The sequence below is a fragment of the Rattus norvegicus genome, chromosome 9 (assembly GCF_021556685.1).
Source record: "Rattus norvegicus strain SHRSP/BbbUtx chromosome 9, alternate assembly SHRSP_T2T, whole genome shotgun sequence".
NCBI classification, from domain to species: Eukaryota; Metazoa; Chordata; class Mammalia; order Rodentia; family Muridae; genus Rattus; species Rattus norvegicus.
This window is the reverse complement of record NC_141542.1, coordinates 53,999,781-54,020,355: the sequence shown is the minus strand read 5'-3', so window position 1 is coordinate 54,020,355 and position 20,575 is coordinate 53,999,781. Positions and strand designations below refer to the sequence as shown.

Sequence of the window (20,575 nt, the reverse complement as noted above, 5' to 3'; positions counted from 1 at the left end):
GACATGAACCAGCACACACTTTTGTGCTGTTGGGGAAGAGACAGATCAGAAGCAAGTAAAGGAACAGATAAGATAATGTAGAGAAATGTTAACAGGACAGAGACAGAGCCTGGGCCTCCCAGTGAGCATGTGAGGGGTCAAGAGGCAGAAAGGCCTGTGGGATGGGTGATCTCCCAGCAGCATGGCCAATCATTGTTTTGTTGTTGGTTTTGAACCTGTCCTTAAATGGTCTGAAGGCAAAAGCCCCAAGGATACAGTTCCCCCTTATGTGGATGTGGGCTGAAAGGGAGGCCAGTGTCCCTCCTGGCAGGGACAGTGTCCCAGCAAGCCCACAGAGGTCTCTGCAGCAGTCCACGGGCTGCAGTGGGCATGAAAGGACAGGAGTCGTGTGTGTCGGGGAGACTTTAATGCTGCGGCTGTGTCTCTCACTTGGCTGGGAGCTGCTGAGCCCAGCTGCTACCTGGTGTGAATGGATGGTCAGGTGATGGATGGTCAGGCGACCGGCCGTTTTCTCTGACTTCGTGGCTTCAGAGCAGCCCATTCTTTGAAGGCCAAGCAAGAGTCCCCAGAGTCCTAAAACACAAAGCACCTGTTGCTTCATTTCTGCAGTGAATGTTCCTGGTGCAGGACGTGCAGAACCTGCTTACCTGGAGCCGGGGACCACACCCCCTCCACTCCTTGGCCTAACTCTGCTCTCCTTTGGCCTGACAGATGAAGACATGCGTTTGTGGTATCCCTCACTGCAAGAGGTCAAGGAGGTGTTCCGCTGCCTGGGAGCCTACAACCCTGCCCTGTACCCACATGGGCCCTTCCAGCACAGCTCAAGGTGTGTCCCTCCCTCCTCACTGCTGCCTTCTCTCTAGACAGTGACTCTAGCCTGTAAGGTAGGAACTACTGCATAAGCACACAAGTGTCATTCCATAACCAGTGTGACCAGAATCCAGACCTTGGCTACTTAGACAACCGGTGTGAAAGAGTTTTGCCACTTCTTTGGCCCCTGCCCCCTCCCACTGGTAGACCCCAGACTTCTCAACCTAGTCAGTACCTCCCTCAGCAGATTTCAGTCTCTATTCAAATCGGTTTGGCTAGTGCTTATAGCAGCTCTTGGCCAGCCAAGCACAGTTTTCTGTCACCTTGGGCTGGGAGGGGATGTGTGTGTCAGAGGGTGTTTTAAGATAGGGGCTCACACCTCTCAAGCAGGCCTCAGACCCTCTGTGTAATGCAGGAGCTTAAACCCAGGACTTCCTGAACTCTAGCCAAGCACTCTGCCAACTGACCTATGCCCCAGACCATTGTTTATCAAGACAGAGTCTTGCTATACAGCCCTAGCTGGCCTAGAGTTTTCTGTGTATACAAGGCTGCCCTCGAACTCAAGGCTACAGGTTCTCACCAGTGTCTCTGGCTTAAAATGGAAAATGTCCTTGAATATCCTTTAGTCCCAGGAAGAAGAGGCAGGCAGATCTTTGTGAGGTCAGCCTGATCTCCATGAGGTCCAAACTAAACAGAGCTACACCCTAAGACTCTGTCTCAAAAAAAAAAAAAAATTGTATCTATAATAAACTTTGTTGTCAAAAGAAAAAAAAAAGAAAAGGAAAAGAAGGAAGGAAAAAGGAAAACCCCCTTTACCAAGGGGCTCACAACAGCTAGACAGACCACCAGCTGAGACTCCCTGCGCCAAGCTCTGTCTTGCTTAGCGTGCCCACTCGGACCTATTTTCTGAGAGTCCATTTTGAGCCTGTACTGGGCTTGGTGGTGATGGGGAGTGAGTGGAGCTAACTGTGCGAGTGCATCCCTGCCCTCCAGGGACAGAGCCACACAAATCCCAAGTGGTGGTTGCCTCTGCCTGCTGACCGGTAGGACAAAAAGGGCAGAGGCTGTGGAAGTGTTGTGTATCACATTGTTCTCCAGATCACAGCACATCCCAACCTCCTTGAAAACTCTTTGCGACATCCCCCACCCTGCATCCGGCAGCAGGCCCTCCACCCAGGCAGAGCTGGGCCCTTTCTTTAGCTGCGGATGTTCCTCTGCAGGGAAAGCAGAGCTTTCTTAAGAACCTGTTCCACGACTGTGTTTAGTAATTGTCTGCCAAACCCAGCCACACTTGGCTCTGCTATAAATACCCCATGCATGTGCCAGCCCGCCACGCTCCTGCCCCTCTCCCTTCTGGAGCACAGCGCTCCATACCGGGTGTAATAAGTCTCTTGCTGCCTTCTAACATACCCTGCTGTGTCTGGGATGAGTCTGGAGAATTGGAATTGCTCAGAAAAGCAAAGTAGAGGAAGGGCCTGGTGTGGAGGGGATCGAGTGAGACACTGTGACACAGAGCACACCTGGGAGATCAGAAATGGGTGAAGACTTTCCCTCCAGGAGGAGGCTGTCCTAGGGTTCCATGCACAAACATTAGCACATGGACTTCAACTAGACCAGGTACAGTGAACCCCTGAATTAGAGGAGGAGACTTGCTGTGCCACGTGGTGTCGCTCCTAGACATGTCTTTGACCCCCTCCTTCACATGAGCCCTGGACATTGGCATAGCTGTTAAGACTGTTGCTTGAAGGAGGGTTCAGAGTAGTCCTGGAGGACCCATCAGTGGTCATGGCGTTTTTTCCTGCTTGTGTCTTATAAGAGCCGGCTGGGAACTGTCTGGAGAGGTTTTCTGCCTGCATTCATTCTCCCTGCATCTCTCCTGGAGCAGGCAGGTGGAGAAGATGTCGGGCATTTCTTGGGTTGCTATGATATTTGATGGTTGAGAACGCTGCAGATTTCATCATGGAGCTGAAAGAGAACTCCTGATAACTATTCATGAAACGTCCCGATAGTCCTGCACTCCTTCCCCGGAGCACAACGACACTCAAGGAGTAGACAAGGGAAACGATGGCTCAGGCCACTTTGTCCCATGGTCCTGTTCCTCCTAACTCTTGGCTGGTCTTGGGTACTGGCATTGTGCCATTTGTTCACCATAGTGTGGTTTGTTTGATTTTTGTTGTTGCTTTTTGGTCTTTCAAGACAGAGTTTCTCTGTGTAATGGCTGTGGCTGTCCTGGAACTCTCTCTGTAGACCAGACTGGTTTTGAACTCACAGAGATCCACCTGCCTCTGCCTCCTGAGTCCAGGGGTTAAAGGTGCCACCACTGCTCTGTGGTGCTAGGTATTTCTCATCTCTATTGGCTTCAAGGCATGTCCCTACCTGGCTCCCTCTGGGCCACCTCTGGTGACACCCCCAGAGTCTCTTAAGAGTAGAAGGGTAGAAGGAAGGAGTTTCCTCTGCACAGAGCCACACAACTGGCTGTCTCTCTACTGTCTCTCTAGTTACCGTGAGAAACTGTGTCTTGCACTATTTGTTCTAAGCTCAGATGTCTGCCACCATCTCTCTTCTGAAATGTGCAGCACGGTTTTCTAGCAGGGCTGGGGAGATGGCTGGTAAAATGTTTGCTGTACAATGTGAGGACCTGAGTTTGGATTCCCAGAACCCATGGAAAAGTGAGGCACGGCTTTGCAGGGGTGGAGACAGAGGATGCTGGAGCTCTAGCTTCAGTAAGAGACCCTGTCTCATAAAATAAGGTGGAGAGGCAGCTTAGCTGCTAAAAGCTAAGTAAAGCTGAGCTAAGGTCACAACCAGAAAGCAAGGTGGAGAATGACAAGAGGGAGGCACGGACAGTCACACATACACGCGCACACACGTGCGCACACGCACACACTTATACCCCTGCAAGCTGAACTATGTCAATCATCTGAGGTCCAGAACAGAAGGACAGAGGAGGGACCAGTGTGGGGGCACAAGAAAACAGGAGAGGAGCATCAGCATCCCTGCTACACAACTAGACCTTGCTTCCCCTGGGAACAACAGCAAGGTCCTTAGGTAACTCCAATAGTCCGCTAGTGCTGCTTCCTGATTACAAAGCTGTCATTTGGCTGTGACAAAACAACCTAAGGGAAGAGGGACATTTTCTTTGGGCTTATCATTTCAGAGGGATCTGTCCTAGGTCAGCTGACTTCATTTCTTTGTGGCAAGGCCGAGGGCCTGGTGGAGGACATGTGCTCAGCTGGTAGTGGGGTCAGGCTACATCCTTGTGACCATGTCCTACAGCCACACCTCCTCTCCTAATAGCCCACTGATCTAGAAAGGTGCCAGTCCATAAGGTTAGCACTCTCACGGGACGTCTCCTGTCCAATCGTAACAAAGGCAGGCTGAAGAGGTGCCCTACATACATGGATCTGGCCTTCCAGGAAAGTTCTGCTACTGTTCTCTGGAGTCAGGGGTCAGGGTCCCCTTGGTTCTCAGACAGGACGTCTCTTTAGAGGCCAGCAGGTGAGTAAATGGATGAACTCACACTGGAGGAACACCCAGCCAGCACTGGGGTAGTGGGCAGCTTCCTGCGGTGCATTGGATCTGGGTGTAATTTGTATGCATACACACAGTCTTGTTGGTTTAGTGAGGAGAACCCAAGTCCAGTTCCTACAGACTTCAGCCGGCTCACTGCTTAATGTCAGATGGTTGTGCACAGTGGTGGTGCTTATGCGTGCCATCTCCCTCCGCAGGTGTCACAGTGCCGTGCAGATGCTGGCTTTCATGTGACTCTTCTCCTCTTACTTCCTTTGGTTTGAGTTTTTAATACAGGGTCTTATGTCACCCAGACTGGCCTCAAGCGCACTATGTAGCAGAGGCTGGCCTTGAACCCCTGATCCTATCTCTACTTCTACCTCCTAAGTCCTGGGATGACAGACATGTACCTCAACATCCAACTTTCTCCTAATGTCTTCCCAATCCTCCAGGGAAGGCAAATGTTGATGTGTAGGAAGAGGTCAATTGATGTGCTCTTGCAAGTTTACTTTATGGGTTTAAAACAATGTGGCTCAGACTTAATGTGGCTCCAGATCCTTAAGGCGGGCCATGAGCCTCAGCAGCAGCTGAGGAAGAAGCTGCCAGGAACTGTCAGCTCACTCCTGGCCTGCTGAGCTCAGGCTGGAAGAGTGGATCCTGAACTTTTGCTGAGTGTTGGCTGTTCCATGGCATCTTGCTAGGTAAAGCCCTGGGGATTAGCCAGTGCTTCGTCCAGAGTAGCAGTCACAGATGTCACGGGATGATGTGCCGTCTTTGCCTCGCAAGCATGATGCCCTGAGTTCATTACCCAGCACTGCCAAATGCGTAAATAAATCACCCTTTCAATAGCAGTCACAGGGGGCTGGGGATTTAGCTCAGTGGTAGAGCACTTACCTAGGAAGCGCAAGGCCCTGGGTTCGGTCCCCAGCTCCGAAAAAAAGAACCAAAAAAAAAAAAAAAAAAAAAAAAATAGCAGTCACAGATGCCAGCAGTGAGTACAGGGCCCCGATGATGTTGCTGTCCAGAAAGAGAAGAGCTGGGAAAAATGTGTCGATCAAAAGGGCAGGTAACTGTACTTGAGAAGGCTGGCGCCCCTTCCCAAGGAGTGGAGGCTCTGTGACAGCCGTACTTCCCATCCTCAGACAGTTCTAAAAAGGCGTGTCGCCAGCTCACACTTTCTTTGCCCTCCTCCCTTTGGCAGCAGCAAACTGTCTGCAAGCCTGTTTCTCTGTAACAGCCCATGGCTGCCCCACTCTTTGTGAACGTCTGAAAACACGCCCAGCCCATGCTTGCGCCAGGTGCCTGCTCTCAGGCTGGTACAGACCAAGACACCCACTCACATATTGGCGTGAGACCAGCAGGCACCCAGATGTGCAAACCCCAGCCTCGCCTACTCTCTGGTCCTAATAAATGCTAAAATCCAGAAGAAAGGCTGAGCCCAGCCCCAGCTTCCCCACCACCAACTTTGGTGTGTTGGCCCCAATTTCTTGGTGTAGAAGACAGATCTCTTTCCCATCTGTGAAACACCAAGGCCGAGAAGTGAAGAAAAGGGAGACTTTTCCTGAAGCCGCAGTAGGTGCTGCACTCACAGTGCCTTGCCAGAGCAGCTGTGCTAGAGTCAGTCCCACTGTTCTCAGCAGTGTGTGTAGCTAATTAGGGTGCACTGCTTTTAGGGACTCCGAGCAGGTTCCTGAGAGTGGGGAAGACAGGATGGGCCTGGTGGCAGCTCTCTTGGCACAGCCCTTGCCTAGCAAGCATGAAGCTCTAGGGTTGATCTACAGCACCATATAAACCAGACATGGTGGTACACACTTGTAATCCCAGCACTCAGGAGATAGGGGGTCAGAAGTTTAAGACCATCCTCCACTATGTAATGAGTTTCAAAAGAGTGTGGATGAATGAATGAGACAGCAGAGGGGAGCTTTGCCTGAAACCTACTTAACTGACCCAAAGTGGCTAATGTATATTTGGTCTGAAAGAGAATAATTGAGTGAACTAAGAAGCTCTCAGGGCTGCCCACTCATGCCAGCCTTGCCAGGAGCAGCTCCAGGCTGGCCGTGTCTGATCTTTTGGGAGGGGACTTCTTTACCCAGCCCCCCAGTCACCAATCTGCCCCATCACTGGAGGGGCTGGCCACACGGGGCATGTGCACGCACGACCTGTCAGATGCAGCATGACAGCCTTTGGTGGGGGTGTGTGGCTTTGTTCTGACTTCTGTCTCACTTGCTAAGTGTTACCATGTGGTTCTGTGGTGGGTGTATTTACCATCATGGAACAGGCAAAGTGATGGCTTTTGTGGAAGGAAGACCATTAGAGAGATCAAAGGTAGGGTTTCCTGCTTTTGAGGTCCCAGAATGCTGAAGCTGGAGAGCTCATCTGACTGTTGAGCAAGTAAGAGGCACTCATGACCACCCCTCAGTGTAGACTCTCCCCACACCAAGGCAGGCTGGCCAGGGTTAGACATGAGTAGGAGCAATGGATGTCATTTCAAGCTCAGGTCTGAAAGGCCACAGCTTCATGGGAGTACTTCCCTCCTGCTCTGGGGAAGGGACTCCAGTCACCATGTTGAGGAGCCCCATGTGGCAGGGAACCAGGAGCCTCCCCATCCATGGTTGTATGGTGGAGCTGAGGGTCCCTACTTAGTCAAGCCTGATGTGAAGGTAGCCCCACCGGCATCATGAAGACAACGGTAGACCCACCCCAGAGCTGTTCCTGGACCCTTGGCTCTCAGAATTTCAGTGGCATTAGGATTGTTTGTAGTTTTCGTTGTTGTTGTTGTTGTTGGTTTTGTTTTTTTTTTTTTTCTTTTCTTTTTTTCAGAGCTGGGGACCGAACCCAGGGCCTTGGGCTTCCTAGGCAAGCGCTCTACCACTGAGCTAAATCCCCAGCCCCTCGTTGTTGTTTTGAAACAGGGCTTCTCTGGGTATCCCTGGATGTCCTGGAACTCACTACATAGACTAGGCTGGCCTCAAACTCCTCCTGCTTTTGCACCCCGGGCGTTAGGATTGAAGGCATGCACCATCAGTGCCTGGCCATAATAAAGGTTTTTAAGTCTCTGCTTGGGGAAGGTCTGTCCTAGCATATGGATGGGACACACATCTACAATGGCCCAGGACAGTGGTCCTCTGTGCACTCTCTGTTCCTCTGACTCTGCTGCTCTTTCTCCTTGAGCACTTCCTACTGCCCTGTTATATATAATGTCCCTGTTTCTGTTTTGTGTCAGGGCGCTTGAGAGTGAGGCCAGCCTGGGCTGCTGGGAACCACAGGATCCTCCCCAGGAAGTGGCTTTGGACATTAAGCTGAGCTACATCTACAGGGTGAGCCAAACTTTCCTTTCCTGACTCACCCCAAAGTCCTGGGGTGCAACCCTGACCTACACAGTGGTTTAGGTGGGTAGCTTCACCAGGCACCCACAGTGAGCCAGCTCAAGCCCAGTGCAGGCTCAGTGGTGGCCCTGGTACCCATGCTACAGAAAGGTGGAGTGCACTGTGACTGCCAGGATGGCCAAAGGGGTCATAGAACAGGTGCCACGCTGGTCTTCAGGGAGCTGGTCCCACAGACACCCCCCCCCCCCGTTCTCACTCTCGCTCTCTCTCCTTCCAGTTCCTGATCCTGTGTTTCCTAGTCCAGCCAACATCCTACACTGATGCCAGCATCTTAGGCCTGATGGAGCTGTTGTGTCGCGCAGGCCTGGATGTGGGGTTGCGCCTGCTGCCCAAGACCGACCTCCAGCAACTCCTGCTCCTGCTGCTGGAGAACATCCAAGAGTGGCCTGGAAAGGTACACAGCCTGGGACTCTGGGGTCTCCCTTGCCCCTGGAGCACTCTAGTCGGGAGAGCATCACTTGGACCTTCTTCCTGAACAGACCTTTGCTCCCCTAAGTTAGCAGGGCATAGGTGAGGGCCGCTTCCTCCAGCAGCTTACTGGGTGCCTCTGTCTACAGCTCCAGCCCCTGTGCTGCGCCCTGAGCTGGGTGTCCGACCACCACCACAACCTGCTGACCCTTGTACAGTTCTTCCTGGACGCAACACCCCGGGGCAGGTGGGTGCTTCTCAGCCACTCTGCCTACTCCCTGATGCTCATCCCCTACCAACCCCAACAAACAAACTGTCTGCCTGGTTTCTAAAGTCTCAGAGGAAGAACTAAAAATACAATTGACTAATGAGTTCTTTACAGATGAAAAAACGCCTAATTTTCTTAACATGATCTTATTAGTAAAACACTGTCTTATGCAATTAGCTTCTGCCAGCAGTGCCCGCCCACCTTTCTTTGGGGCTCTCTCTGCCTTAGGTTTCTTGTCACTTCTTCCCCTCTCTCCACCACCCGTCCCTGCTCCTAATCTATCATCACTTATTTTCTGCACAGCCTTTTTCTGCCATAAATTATCTTACTATTTATTTCCCCGTCTGGACTCCCTCTCCCTCCCTTCCCGGTCACCTCCTGAGCAGGTGCCTTGTTAGGATCTCTGCCATATCTCAGCCCCAAATCTCAGCCGTGCGCCTGGCAGCTGGGAGTGTTTTGTGAAATTCCTGTGGAAGATGGCAGGGACAACAGACTCTGCCCGGAGGATAAGAGCTGTGGCTGGACCCAGCCTTGCCTCCCTTCATCCTCACCCTCCTCCTCCTGCTCCTTACTCACAGCCACAAGGAGAGCCCTGCCTGACAGGCAGTTGTGGTCCCTGGGTGTTCCCCTGTGACCTCCCAAGAGACCTCACGCCAGCCAGGCCTATCAGGCAAACGTACTCATACTCAGTGGACTTGGTGGGTCAGCCATCGCCTACTGGTTTCAGCTTCAGGCTCCTCCCTGTGAATCTGCCCAGTCCACACCCCGTCTGAGGCTTGTCCATGCAGCCTGGACGGGGTTTCTTTCCATCTGATTGGAAAAGACTGAGCCTGCCCCCATCGTCTGTCCCCCACAGGACATTCACTCCAGAGAGCAAGCTGGACTCAGTCATCCTCCAGGCTCCTCACCTCCCACCCTTCTCCCCTAAACCCATGTTCCGTGTGCTGCCTTCAGAATCCTAAATCCCTATTTTTGGGTGCATCTTTCTGTCAGCTCCATGAAGGCCATTGTGTTGACTGGGTCATTTTAAAGCAATCCTCTACCCCCACCCCACCCCAGAGGCAGCCTTGTCTGTTCCTCTCAGCCTTTAGACACCTACTGACCAGTTGCTAATACTAGCGCTTACAGGAGTGCCTGCCCACCGTGTGCACTGCATGTCTCACGTTCACATCTAAATCATCCCCAATCTGATGAATAGAAAATGGTGTCCTCTGTTCTTAATTCTCACCTCCCCAATTGCCAGTGAAGCGAGCAGCTTCTCGCCTTCCCGCTATTGGCTGTTTGTTGTTCCCTTACGGTATCCCTTACCTGACTTCCTGCCAGGTGATTTGTCTTCTCATTAACTACCCTGATTTGCATGTTACTCTCATATTTGTCACAATCAGTATATTTTCTCCTAAGGTTGAAAATTGTCCTCTTTTGAAAGTTAAATTTAGTTTTGCTGGGCAGTGGTGGCCTATACCTTTGGGGGGGGGTTCTTTTTTTCGGAGCTGGGGACCGAACCCAGGGCCTTGCGCTTCCTAGGCAAGCGCTCTACCACTGAGCTAAATCCCCAACCCTGGCCTATACCTTTAATCCCAGCATTTAGAAGGCAAAGGCAGGCTGATCTCTGTGAGTTCAAGGCCAACCTGGTCTACAAAGTGAGTTCCAGGCAACCAGGGTTATTACACAGAGAAAAACTCTGTCTCAAAAAAAAAAGCAAAAAAACCTCTTAGTTTTATTTTATGTATGTAGTATGTAAGTGTTTCTCCTGCGTGTTCGTGTGTGTGTGTGTGTGTGTGTGTGTGTGTGTGTGTGTGCGTGCGTGCACCACATGCATGCCTGGTGTCCAGGGAGACCAGAAGAAGGGAACAGGAGTTTAGATGGTTGCTAAGCTGTCATGAGCTGTCAGGTGAGTGTAGGGAATCAAACCCAGGTCCTCTGCAAGAGCAGCAAGAGTTTCAACCTCTGAGCCAGTTCTCCAGCCTGTTCTTAATTTTTATTGCATTTACTTATTTTGTGTAACTGTAAATACATGTGTACCACAATCAACTTATGGGAGGCAGTTTTCTCCTCTCACTGTGTGAGACCCAGATATCGAACTCAGGTTGTCAGGCTTGGCTGAAAGCTCCTTTATCCAGTGATCTTCTTCCTGAACCATTTTTAAAATTTTGTTGTTGTCATTTTGTTCTTTGAGACAAGGTCTTGCAGTGTAGCCCAGGACGGCCTAGAACTCTTATATTGTAGCTCAGGCTGGCCTTCTGAGTGTTGGCTAAGGTGGCAGGCATGGACCACCATGCCCAGACTGTAAGTAAATGAGTGTCTTTCTCTGCAGTTTCTTTAGTGAACTGGCTTGTACTTTGACTTTGTCAGTGAGTGGGGTGGCCCATTTCCAGGGGTCAAAGCTAGAGCCTGACCCTGCTCAGGCTCTGCTGAGCTGAGCCTTAAGCCCCTCAATAACGGAGTCTGAGGACAGACTTAGATTTGTAGGAAGTGGCCTGCACCGTACAGAGCACTGACTAGGACTTAATGATATAACCTCTACGTCTTCCCCATCTTAAAACCACATGTACATTTTTTAAAAAGTTTTCTTTCAGTACTGACTAGAGTAAAATCTTTTTCAGTATTTTGTTCCCAATATCTCTTAATCCTGTCCAAAATCCAAAGATCTAACTGCAAAGAGTGTGGGTGCAATGCCAATTTATCACTGGAGGTGAGGGAGAGGAGGCGGAGTGAAATGTAGAAGTCAGGTGTGGCACACTAAGTAGTCCATTATAAAAGAAAGAAAAGAAATGTGTTATATACCTTAAGTATATTTATAAATGTATTTACATATAAAGTAAATTATGTGTGTTAGAAGTTTTCACATCTGTATGATCATGAATAATAAGTTTTAAAAGTCATATGTTTTAATCCATCATTTCCTGAAGCGCTAAGGTATTACTGTCTTATCAAACCATGGCTGTGCTTATTCTTCTAGCCATGTTGTAGGCACTGATTTGGGGACTCAGTGTCTTTGTAGCTCCCAGGCCTATGACAAATGCCTCTTGAATGACAGGGAGTAAAATGGAGCATCCTCCCCCTGTATTTCAGACAGAATGTCAACAGAATGCCTTAGGCTGCCAGTTTGCTGGGAAGAGGGTTCCTCATTGGGGTGCCATCCATTTAGATTAGGTGGAGTGGTGGCGAGCACTGTAGTTCCAGCTCTCAAGAGGCCAAGGCAGGAAGACCTTGAGTTCAAGGTGAGATCTTGCCAAAAATAAATAAATACATAGATAAAAAAGAGAAAGAAAGAAAGAAAGAGAGAAAGAAAGAAAGCAGGCAGGCAGGCAGGCAGGCAGGCATAGTGGCCTATAATCTGACCACTTGAGAGCCCCAGGCAGAGGGTTGCCAAATTGGAAAGGTACCTTGAGCTACAAAGTGAATTCCAGGCCAATCTAAACTATAATGTAAGACCTTGTCAAGAGAAGAAAATGGAGGAGGGAAGGGGGAGGAGAAGAGAGGAGGGTGAATCAAACTTGAGGTTGGGTGTGGCAGCAGCAGCACACAGCACCTGCACCCCCCAGCACTGGAAGGGGGAGGGCAGAGACAGAGACAGGAGGATCCCAGGTGTTTGCCCAGTCAGCCTGGCTAGCCAAACCATCAAGCTACAGAGTCAGATTGTCCTGGTTAGGTTCCTGTCAATTTGACACAGGCTACAGTCATCTTAACTGGGAGGAGGAGCCTCAATTGAGAAAATGCCCCCATCAGATTGGCCTGTAGACAACTCTGTGGAACATTGTCTTGATGAATGACTCGGGTCTGCCCAGTCCACAGTGGGCAGTGCTACCCCTGGCCAGGTGGTCCTGGATGACATAAGAAAGCTTGAGCTCTCTGAGTAGCAAGCCAGTGTAAGCAGTGCTCCTCTGTGGTCTCTGCTTCACTCCTGCCTCCAGGCTCCTGCCTGAGTTCCTGCATATACGTACACACACACAGTAATAATAATAATAATTTTTTAGAAGATTTATTTATTTATTATATATAAGTACACTGTAGCTGTCTTCAGACACACCAGAAGAGGGCATCGGATCCCATTACAGATGGTTGTGAGCCACCATGTGGTTGCTGGGAATTGAACTCATGACCTCTGAAAGAGCAGTCGGTGCTCTTAACCGCTGAGCCATCTCTCCAGCCCAATAATAATAATTTTTAAAAGAAGAAACTTTACTTATTTTTCTAAAGAGAGCATTCAAGAAGTACCAAGTTAAGACAGCAGCAAGGAATGAGAGAAGTATCATGCCAGCCCCCACCACCCACCTTCCACCTTATTCACAAACCTGTGTGTTCACAGGCCCCCTGCAGGGTCTTTCTGCCTCAAGGTGTATTTCCTCAAGCCTTGCAAACTGGCTTGGGAAGAGCCAATTCCGGTTCTTTTTCACATCCTGCTGTGGGCTTTAGTTAGAGCTGCAGCAATGGTGGTAATGCAGGAGCTTGCTGAGTGCCTGGCTCTGCCCTTACTGTGCAGCCCCACTGGGCTCAGTGCCCAGACTGACCCCGGGAAGAACAACAGTGCACGAAACTGCCACACTCTGAATCTAATTGATTGGTTAAGTACAAAGCAAGAACTCCCTCCGATGTCCACACCCACAGATTTGCACAGTGCGGTCAGCACCCCTGCCTTGATCAGGACTTCAGGGGAAGCGCCCAGCTTAACCATGAAAAAATGAAGACAAATTGTAAAACAAGCCACCTGAAGTGGGGACAATAGGAAGTGGGGGGAAAGTGACCCCGCTTGGATGAGCCGCAGGGCTGTTGGAGAGAACACCATGCTGTTCTGCACAATGCCAGGGCAGTGGTTCTCAACCTTCCTACCACCCTGACCCCAACCATGAAAGTATTTCCATATTTCTTCATAATTGTAATTTTGTTACTGTTTTGGATGGCAATGTAAGTATTTGGGGAGATAGAGGTTTGCTAATCGGGTTGAGAGCCACGGTGCCAGGGGCTCTATTGCCTGCTGAGCCACCCCCTGCTGCCACTGGAAGGAGCCCCATCGGAAAAGAAGGAGGCTAAGGGCTGTGCTGGCCCCACAGAGCGCTAATGTTCCAGGCTCCAAGGACCTGCCTCCTTCACCATCTGTGACTGTTTACTAAACATCCCAGCCTGCTGCTGCACTGTGGCCTTCAGAGGAAGCCCACTTAAACAGACTGCCTGGTCCAAGGCTTACTAGAACATGCCACAAAATCGACAGCGACCCAGAGTTCTTTGCCTAGCAGACCAGCGCAGAGCTGAGAGAACCATCTCGCCTGTGTTGACAAGATGTGAGGAGACAGGACCAACTCCCAGCTTCACTGTGTGCTCATTTGCTCCGTGCCTCTCAGGAAGGCCATGTGACAGGATCCAATAGACTAAAGTGTACAAACCTGATTTGGAGAGATGGCTCAGTGGTTAAGAGCAGAAGCCAGAACTCACATCACAGCCACCTGTACCTCCAGCTCCAGGAACATCTGTTAACTCTGAAGCACTGGCACTGTACACAAACCCACACACAGACAAACACACACAGTAATATAAATAAAATATAAACATGCATGCAAAGTTGGCTGAACATGGAGATACACATCTTTAATCCAACACACAGGAGGCAGTGGCAGGCGGATCCCAACCTGGTCTACACAGCAAGTACCAGGCCAGCCAAGGCTACATGTAAGAGAGGCTAGGGATACAGCACAGTATGTGGAATGCTCGCCTTGTGTGGCTGGCGTTCCAGCCCAGTGATGGCTGAGGGTGGGACGTAGGTAGAAGAAAGGGTCCTGATGAGAAGGCTGCAGAGCCAGAAAGCTTTACACAAAGGAGAGCTGCCGAACCAGCCCATACCAGCCCATACAGCCCCTGATCTGAGAGGCTGAGGCAGGACCATCAGAAGGCCCATGTGGACTTGGTGAGACTCTTTCTCACAAAGTAAAAAACAAACCCGACGGAGTGTGGTGTCACACAGCTATTATTCTAGCACTTGGAAAGTGCAGTTGAAGGACTGGAAGTACTGGGCTAGCCTTTGCTACCTGAGTCTGAGGCAAACCTTGGCTACATGAGACTTTGAATGTGTAACTGCACCAACACTGTTGAGGGGCAGGTCTCAGGGCACTGAGATCAGCACAGTGTCTTTGCCCTTTGGGCTCATCTCTTCCAGATTCCTTCCCGTTTTGCCTTTTCTCCCAGAGTCGTGTTTACAGCATCACTTTACTCCATGAGTATGAATAAAATGAAGAACCCTCTTCTTACGATTGCAGCCTCAGGCGCTCTAACTCAGGTCACCAGGCCTGGCAGCCTGTGCCTTACCCACTGAGCCGTTTGCTTGGTCTGAACTTAAGATACGATGGAAAATGTTGAAGTTCGTGCAGGAGTGGCCATCAGAGCCCTCTGTAGCCACTGTGGCTCCTGCTGACACAACCCTCACCCCAGGTCACGGAAACAAACCCCAAACTTCTTGTCTTTTTATTTCAGCTGGTATTTCTGAAAGATCGGGCTCCTGTGGGGCAGGCATGTATGTATGCGTGCGTGCATGTGTGTATGTGTGCATGCATGTGTTATATACTTAGTGTGAGCCACAGCATCATGAGTACATCTGAAATATTTGACAAGGAATTGCCACAGCCGATGAGTCTAGTCCAGAACCTTCCAAAGGCAAGCTTCAGCTTCGAAGTCTAGAGCACTTGGGAGGCAGAGGCAAGCGGATCTGAGTTCCAGCCTGGGCTACGGAGTAAGCTCCAGAATAGCCAGGGCTACCCAGGAAGCCCTGTATTGAAACAGAGTTAGAAGGAAACTAAACCTGAGGAAGGCACCCTGGGGACAACAGCCCCCAGGCTTTTCCAGAACCAAGTCCATTGTCTGTGGGTCCAGTGAATTCCAATGCCTCCCCCCATGCCCTCTTAGCATCTTTTAGTTTGAAGTGGCTAATCAAGGAAGTTCAGCCTCCTTGATCCCTCCACCAGGAGTTAGCAGAAATGAAGGCAGCCTGGGAGGAAGGGATTTCATAGGGAGCAGGTGTGAGCATTGGGGACAAAGCAGAGACATGCGCAGGTGCAGAGGGGCTTTCCCTGGACCCTCCCTCTCCCTGCTGTGCTCCTGCATTTCGTGCTCCTGCTGCACGTGCTGAGGGACCAGAGGGCCCACCTTTGCTTCTCTGAGCTCCACACAGCATTCAGGTTCTAGCTCAGTTACAGCACCTCTTGCCCACTGTTCAATCCCTTCCTGCATCTGCTTTAGATTTACCTGCCCCAAAATGGGGTGAGATGGAGCCCCTGACCCCTTCAGGTTTCCTCTTTGTGGGTTGCTGAACAGCCTTGTCCAGGCCCTCAGCAGATCCCAACGCTATGAACAAGCACTGTTGAAATGCTCCACTGCCAGCAAAGGCAGAGTCTCTGCACTCCCACCCCTACAGTTCCACTTCCTCCCTTCCCACCAGAACCCCTAGTTCCAGATCTTGACAGTTCTTTCTTTCCTGGATAAGGCTGTACTCTAGCACCCTGCAGTTCCTCCTGGAGAGTCCAGGCCAGCTGTCTTCTTTCAAGATGATCCATCCTCCTTTCTGTAGGAGCGTGACGTTCCTTACCAAACACTATCAGTTCCCCACTTTGCTGAAAATCCGTTCAGGATGGTGATAGAGAGATGGCTCAACAGTTAAGAGTACTGGCTGCTCTTGCACAGGACCTAGGCTTGGTGTCCTAGCACCCACACAGCCATCTGTTTTTCCACTATCAGCATCAGAGGTCTTCTGAACTAAGCACACATGTGGGCACATACATAAACGCAGGCTCAACACTCGTATACATCTTAACAAATTCTTACCCAGCTAGTGTTCCAGGGCCTCTGGCTTACTCTTTCACACCACCTCTCTCAAACTCTAATCTGTGCTTCCCCATCCCTGTCCCCTGTCCCCTGTGTGTGCCCACATATCTGCCACACCCCAAAATTATGCAGCCATCTGAACTTAAACTGAGCATCTGCTTCACATTTCCTGGAGGAGGCTCCATTCCCGTCCTCACCTGACTGGCCAGGCTCAGGCTGCCTGCCTCACACCAAGCACACCCACCCCCACCCCTAGGGCTAAGGGTTAGCTGGTTTTGCTGAGCCTGGAGCTAGAAGAATGAGAAGGACCACAGGTGGTTTTGCTCTGAGGCTGGGTGAGCATACCTCTTGAATTTAGAGCATCAGGGAGCACCCAGAAGCCGATTCTAGAGGCAAGGTGGCTCCAGCAGCTGGGAGGTCTGTCCTGAGCTCTGTGCAGATGTGGTAGGGAAGGTGGCCTGTGGAGGAGTGTAGCTAGCTGCAGGCCCTGGACCCCTGGATTTCAGCGCTGCTCTCTCATGACCTTAGGGTGAAAGATAAGGAACCGGAAAGTAGAGCACAAAACAAAGCCCAGCCGGGAGTCTGGATGGGAGACAGGCCTGCCAGAGAATGCCCTCAGAGGGGCTGCCTCCCGCACCTGCTCTGCTGCCTTTGAAGTGAGGGGTCTATTTAGGGGCTGATTGTGAAACTTCAACACTTCATCCTTCCTGTTTCACTTCTGTCGTCTGTGCGGTGAGAAGAGTGATTTTATATATGGAATCAGAAGTGGTTGGAGGGGGCTGAAGTCTCAGTGTGGAAGTGACATTTGACAGCCCTAACAGTGTGGCATGAGGATCAGCTCCCCTGCTCTCCCTGACACGCACACGCGCATGCACGCACACACCCACACCTCACCACTGGGAGATGTATAGGTGAGGCACTCTGGCCCTTCATTGGGAGGCTCTGGGAGGCAAGACATCATCCCTGGAGATGGTGGGTGAGCACAAGCTCACAGAAGGAAGCTGTGGTGTCTTGAGTGTCTAGGAATAAATACTAGAGAGGACACTATGGAATGTGTGTGGAGAGTCCTACAGCATTTGATGAAGCCGTCATGACGTCCTAGGGACACCATAGATGGACAAACTGATGCTTCCACCTGCAGCGCAGCATTCTGTGATCACCTAGTTCACTTTTGGAGCAAAACCAATGTCTCGAATGAGGCGATTAGTGAACAATGGTCGTATTCAGAGGCAAGGAGGATCCCAGAAGATCTCAGCCAGCGCAGTGATGGGCTGAGTCAGAAAGAGAGGCTCTAAGAAATGAAGAACAAGGTCTGAGAAATGGGCTTTGACAGGAAGACATGTGAAAAAGAGAAAAAGACTTGGGTTCAATCTGTTAACTGCTTTGAGCCCCACAGTTGCCAAGACAATGAGCATCAGTGTCCAGCCCTGGGAGCATGGACGGCCAGGGTCTTCCAAGGACAGACACAAAGGGAAATGGTCAAAAAGATGGAAAGGCCAGGCTGTCCTGGAGCCTGCAGTAGACAGAGCCACCTGCTGCCACCTGATCACAGCAAATGTGGTCAGGATGGGATGACCCTACCCACCAGCCGGCTCCCGGAGCACAGACCCCACAAGCCTGCTCAGAACCACAGAAGGGCAGATTTTGGCAAAATATAGGGAGAACTCCCTTTGTTTACCCAGAGAATGGGCTGGACCAGCTTGTCAGGCAGATGTTGCACTTCTGTGACATAAATCCTTGGGGGAAGGCCCAGGGACTGTGACACTGCTCGAGCAGTAGACTAGGGCTCGGGGAGGTATGGCTTTGGTTCAGGTGTCCATTGCCTGTGGGTGCCATGTCGTTTACTTAGAACTACACATGAAGGAAAGGACATGTCAGACAGCCAGTCAGGGAGTGTGTTTGCCATCTATGTACACGCAGACTCTGGACAGAATGTCACCTGGTTTCCAGAAACCCCTTTAGGCCCCTTCCACTCATCCCTTCTGCAAAGGAAACCACTTTCCTGGTGATTACTTCATCTTATGATTCGTTTACCTGTTCCTGAACACTGCTGCCAGTGAGCCTGTGCAGCAGGTCCTGTGAGGCTGCCTCCCTATGCTCACATCTTGGGGACACCAGGACAGCTCCCTGGTGACATGAATGCTTGTTGCCTCATCCTGCTGTGTAGCCATCCATTGCCGGGGTTAGTGGACACTGTAATCCCCCTCATCCCGTCCACACTGTTCGTGCCTGCCTCCTCCATGCCCATGTGATTACGCGAGCACATGTGGATAACCAGGCTGCATGGTGGCCTGTACTTGTAAACACAGGCAGAATGGGAGTGCTAACCAAGTTCAAGTCCTGGTTCTTCCTGCCTGGGGAGCAAACACTCGCATTGGAGAGGATTCCCATTAGGGACCGAGGAGCCAGCTATGTGACAGGTGTCCGTAGGTGACAGGTGGAGATGTAGGTCATACAGCGAGGTGTCAGGCAGCATTTCCACAGAGGAACAGGTCAGAGGCTGCTGCATCCTGGGCTGCCCTGGACACATCGGAAAACTCAGCTCACGCCTTTGGCCAAATGCCTGGTAGCCTTTTAGGGCAGTTCAGTCTCAGCAGGGCCTGGTTCCCTTCGGAGGGAGTGAAGACAAGGGAGTAGGGAGGGTGTGTGTGTGTGTGTGTGTGTGTGTGTGTGTGTGTGTGTGTGTGTGTCCGCTGTACCGGCCTGTGTGTCTTTGTCCTAACTTCCAGTGGCACACTAGATGTCCCTGCTGGATGCCTGGTCCCTTATGAGACCCCCCTGGACAGTGTCAGTCGAAGCAAAGTACCTGAATCCTCTGGTTTAGAAAAGAATATTGTTTCATAATTTTCTAGTGCCTTGGGCACCTCTGTGTGCTGATCCAGTGTCCTGGTCTTACAGGCCTCTTGGAGTGGGCGGGACAGAGATCAAGACTGGCCTGGTCTGGCCTGGTCTAGGCACTGTGTTGGAGCCTATTGCCTTATATGACATCTGCTGGGAGGACTCCAGTAGCCTGCATGCTTCTCTGCTTGCCCAGTTTGAGTTCTGGAAACACTTTGCCAGGTGGGGTTAGGCAATTTCTGTGGAAAAGGAGCCCACAGTCTGGGTGGAGCCCTCCGCTTGCCCCCTGCACAGCTGGAGTGGTGCTTTGGGTGGGTCCTTGCTGCTTCTCCAATGTAAGCTCTCCATCTGTCAAATTAAAACAAAGTCCCCTGTCCTCGTGTCTCAGTGAGACTGGGGACTTAGGAAGGGGTGTCAGGAGGGCTGTGGGCAGAGACAGACAGTGCCAGCATGGGGGGCTCTGCTCGGAGATATGGCTTCCTTGCATCCACTTACCCTCTCTGTCAAAGTTGCCTGTTGAAGTAGGGGTGTGTGTGTGTGTGTGTGTGTGTGTGTGTGTGTGTGTGTGTGTGTGTGTGTGTGTGTGTGTGTTCCTGTATGTGCGTGTGTTCCTGTGTGTGCCGCATGTGTTTTCTAGATTGCAGTCCCGGTGTGACCCTCACCACACCCCACACACACACCCACCTCTTCCCTCGGGATCCACCCCCCAGTACTGCTGTGAGGCCTGCCAGCTCTGGCCCAGTCCCTGGCCGCCCCTCCCCACCCTCTGTGGGCCTTGGTGTTGGGGGTTGGGGGTTAATGAAGCCCAGATGCAGGACTTCTGACTCTGGCAGTAAGTTCTATAGTGGGGCAGCAGCAACTTGGAGGAACTGTTTACCTCCCACTGTGTCTGGGCCCAGCTGCTCCTGGCTTCCCATTCTAGAACAGCTGAAAAGCAGGTCCTGCTACAGGCAGCCAGGAGGGGAGGAGGAGGAGGAGCAGGGGGAGGAGGGGGAGGAGGAGCAGCAACAGCAGGAGGGGAAAAGGGAGGGGAGAGGAGGAGGAGGAGCAGGGGAGGAGGGAGAGGAGGAGGAGCAGAAATGGGGGAGGAGGAGCAGAATGGGGGGGAAGAGGAGGAGGGGGAAGGAGGAGGAGCAGAAGGGAGGAGGAGGAGGAGAAAGGGGAGGAGGGGGAGGCGGAGGAGCAGAAGAGGGGAGGAGGAGGAGGAGGCTGGGGCTCAGGCAGGACCTGGAGATCAGGATAGGCTCTTCTTACTGACCGTTCTTTGGCTCAACGCTATAGTTCTCAGGGTCCCCAGGGAAACTCTTGGAGCCCCATCTCCCGCCCCATGCCTCTGCAGAAGGATGGCAAGACTAAAGACTGGCAGAATTCTGTCTTCCCTGTCATAAGTGGGGGTCATGGCTAGTTTTCCCATTTCCAGATGAAATACAAACGATGCAGAATAGCATTCTTTTAAGACAGTAAAGCAGAAAGGTTCTTTATCTGAAGCTTGTGTTTAACAGGGCATCCTGTATTTTAATTTGCTAAACCTGACATGTACAAATCTCTT

General features: G+C 51.3%; 1 protein-coding gene across 18 annotated transcripts in view; it reads left to right on the top strand.

Moving 5' to 3' along the window:
- Fam178b (family with sequence similarity 178, member B) overlaps positions 1 to 20,575 on the top strand; it is a 107,832-nt gene that overhangs the window by 62,590 nt on the left and 24,667 nt on the right. For 11 of the 18 annotated variants that reach the window (XR_015628843.1, XR_015628844.1, XM_087567252.1 and 8 more), the window contains 4 exons: positions 712 to 826; positions 7,544 to 7,637; positions 7,924 to 8,100; positions 8,264 to 8,361. Coding sequence is in view for 10 of the 18 variants with exons in the window: in XM_087567252.1 (XP_087423378.1) it covers positions 712 to 826; positions 7,544 to 7,637; positions 7,924 to 8,100; positions 8,264 to 8,361 (484 nt within the window). In the remaining 8 variants the exon portion in view is untranslated. Of the gene's footprint in view, positions 1 to 711; positions 827 to 7,543; positions 7,638 to 7,923; positions 8,101 to 8,263; positions 8,494 to 19,144; positions 19,249 to 19,310; positions 19,362 to 19,819; positions 19,859 to 20,575 lie in introns of those variants that run through there. The other 7 variants (XM_087567256.1, XM_087567255.1, XM_087567254.1 and 4 more) reach the window with 4 other exon arrangements.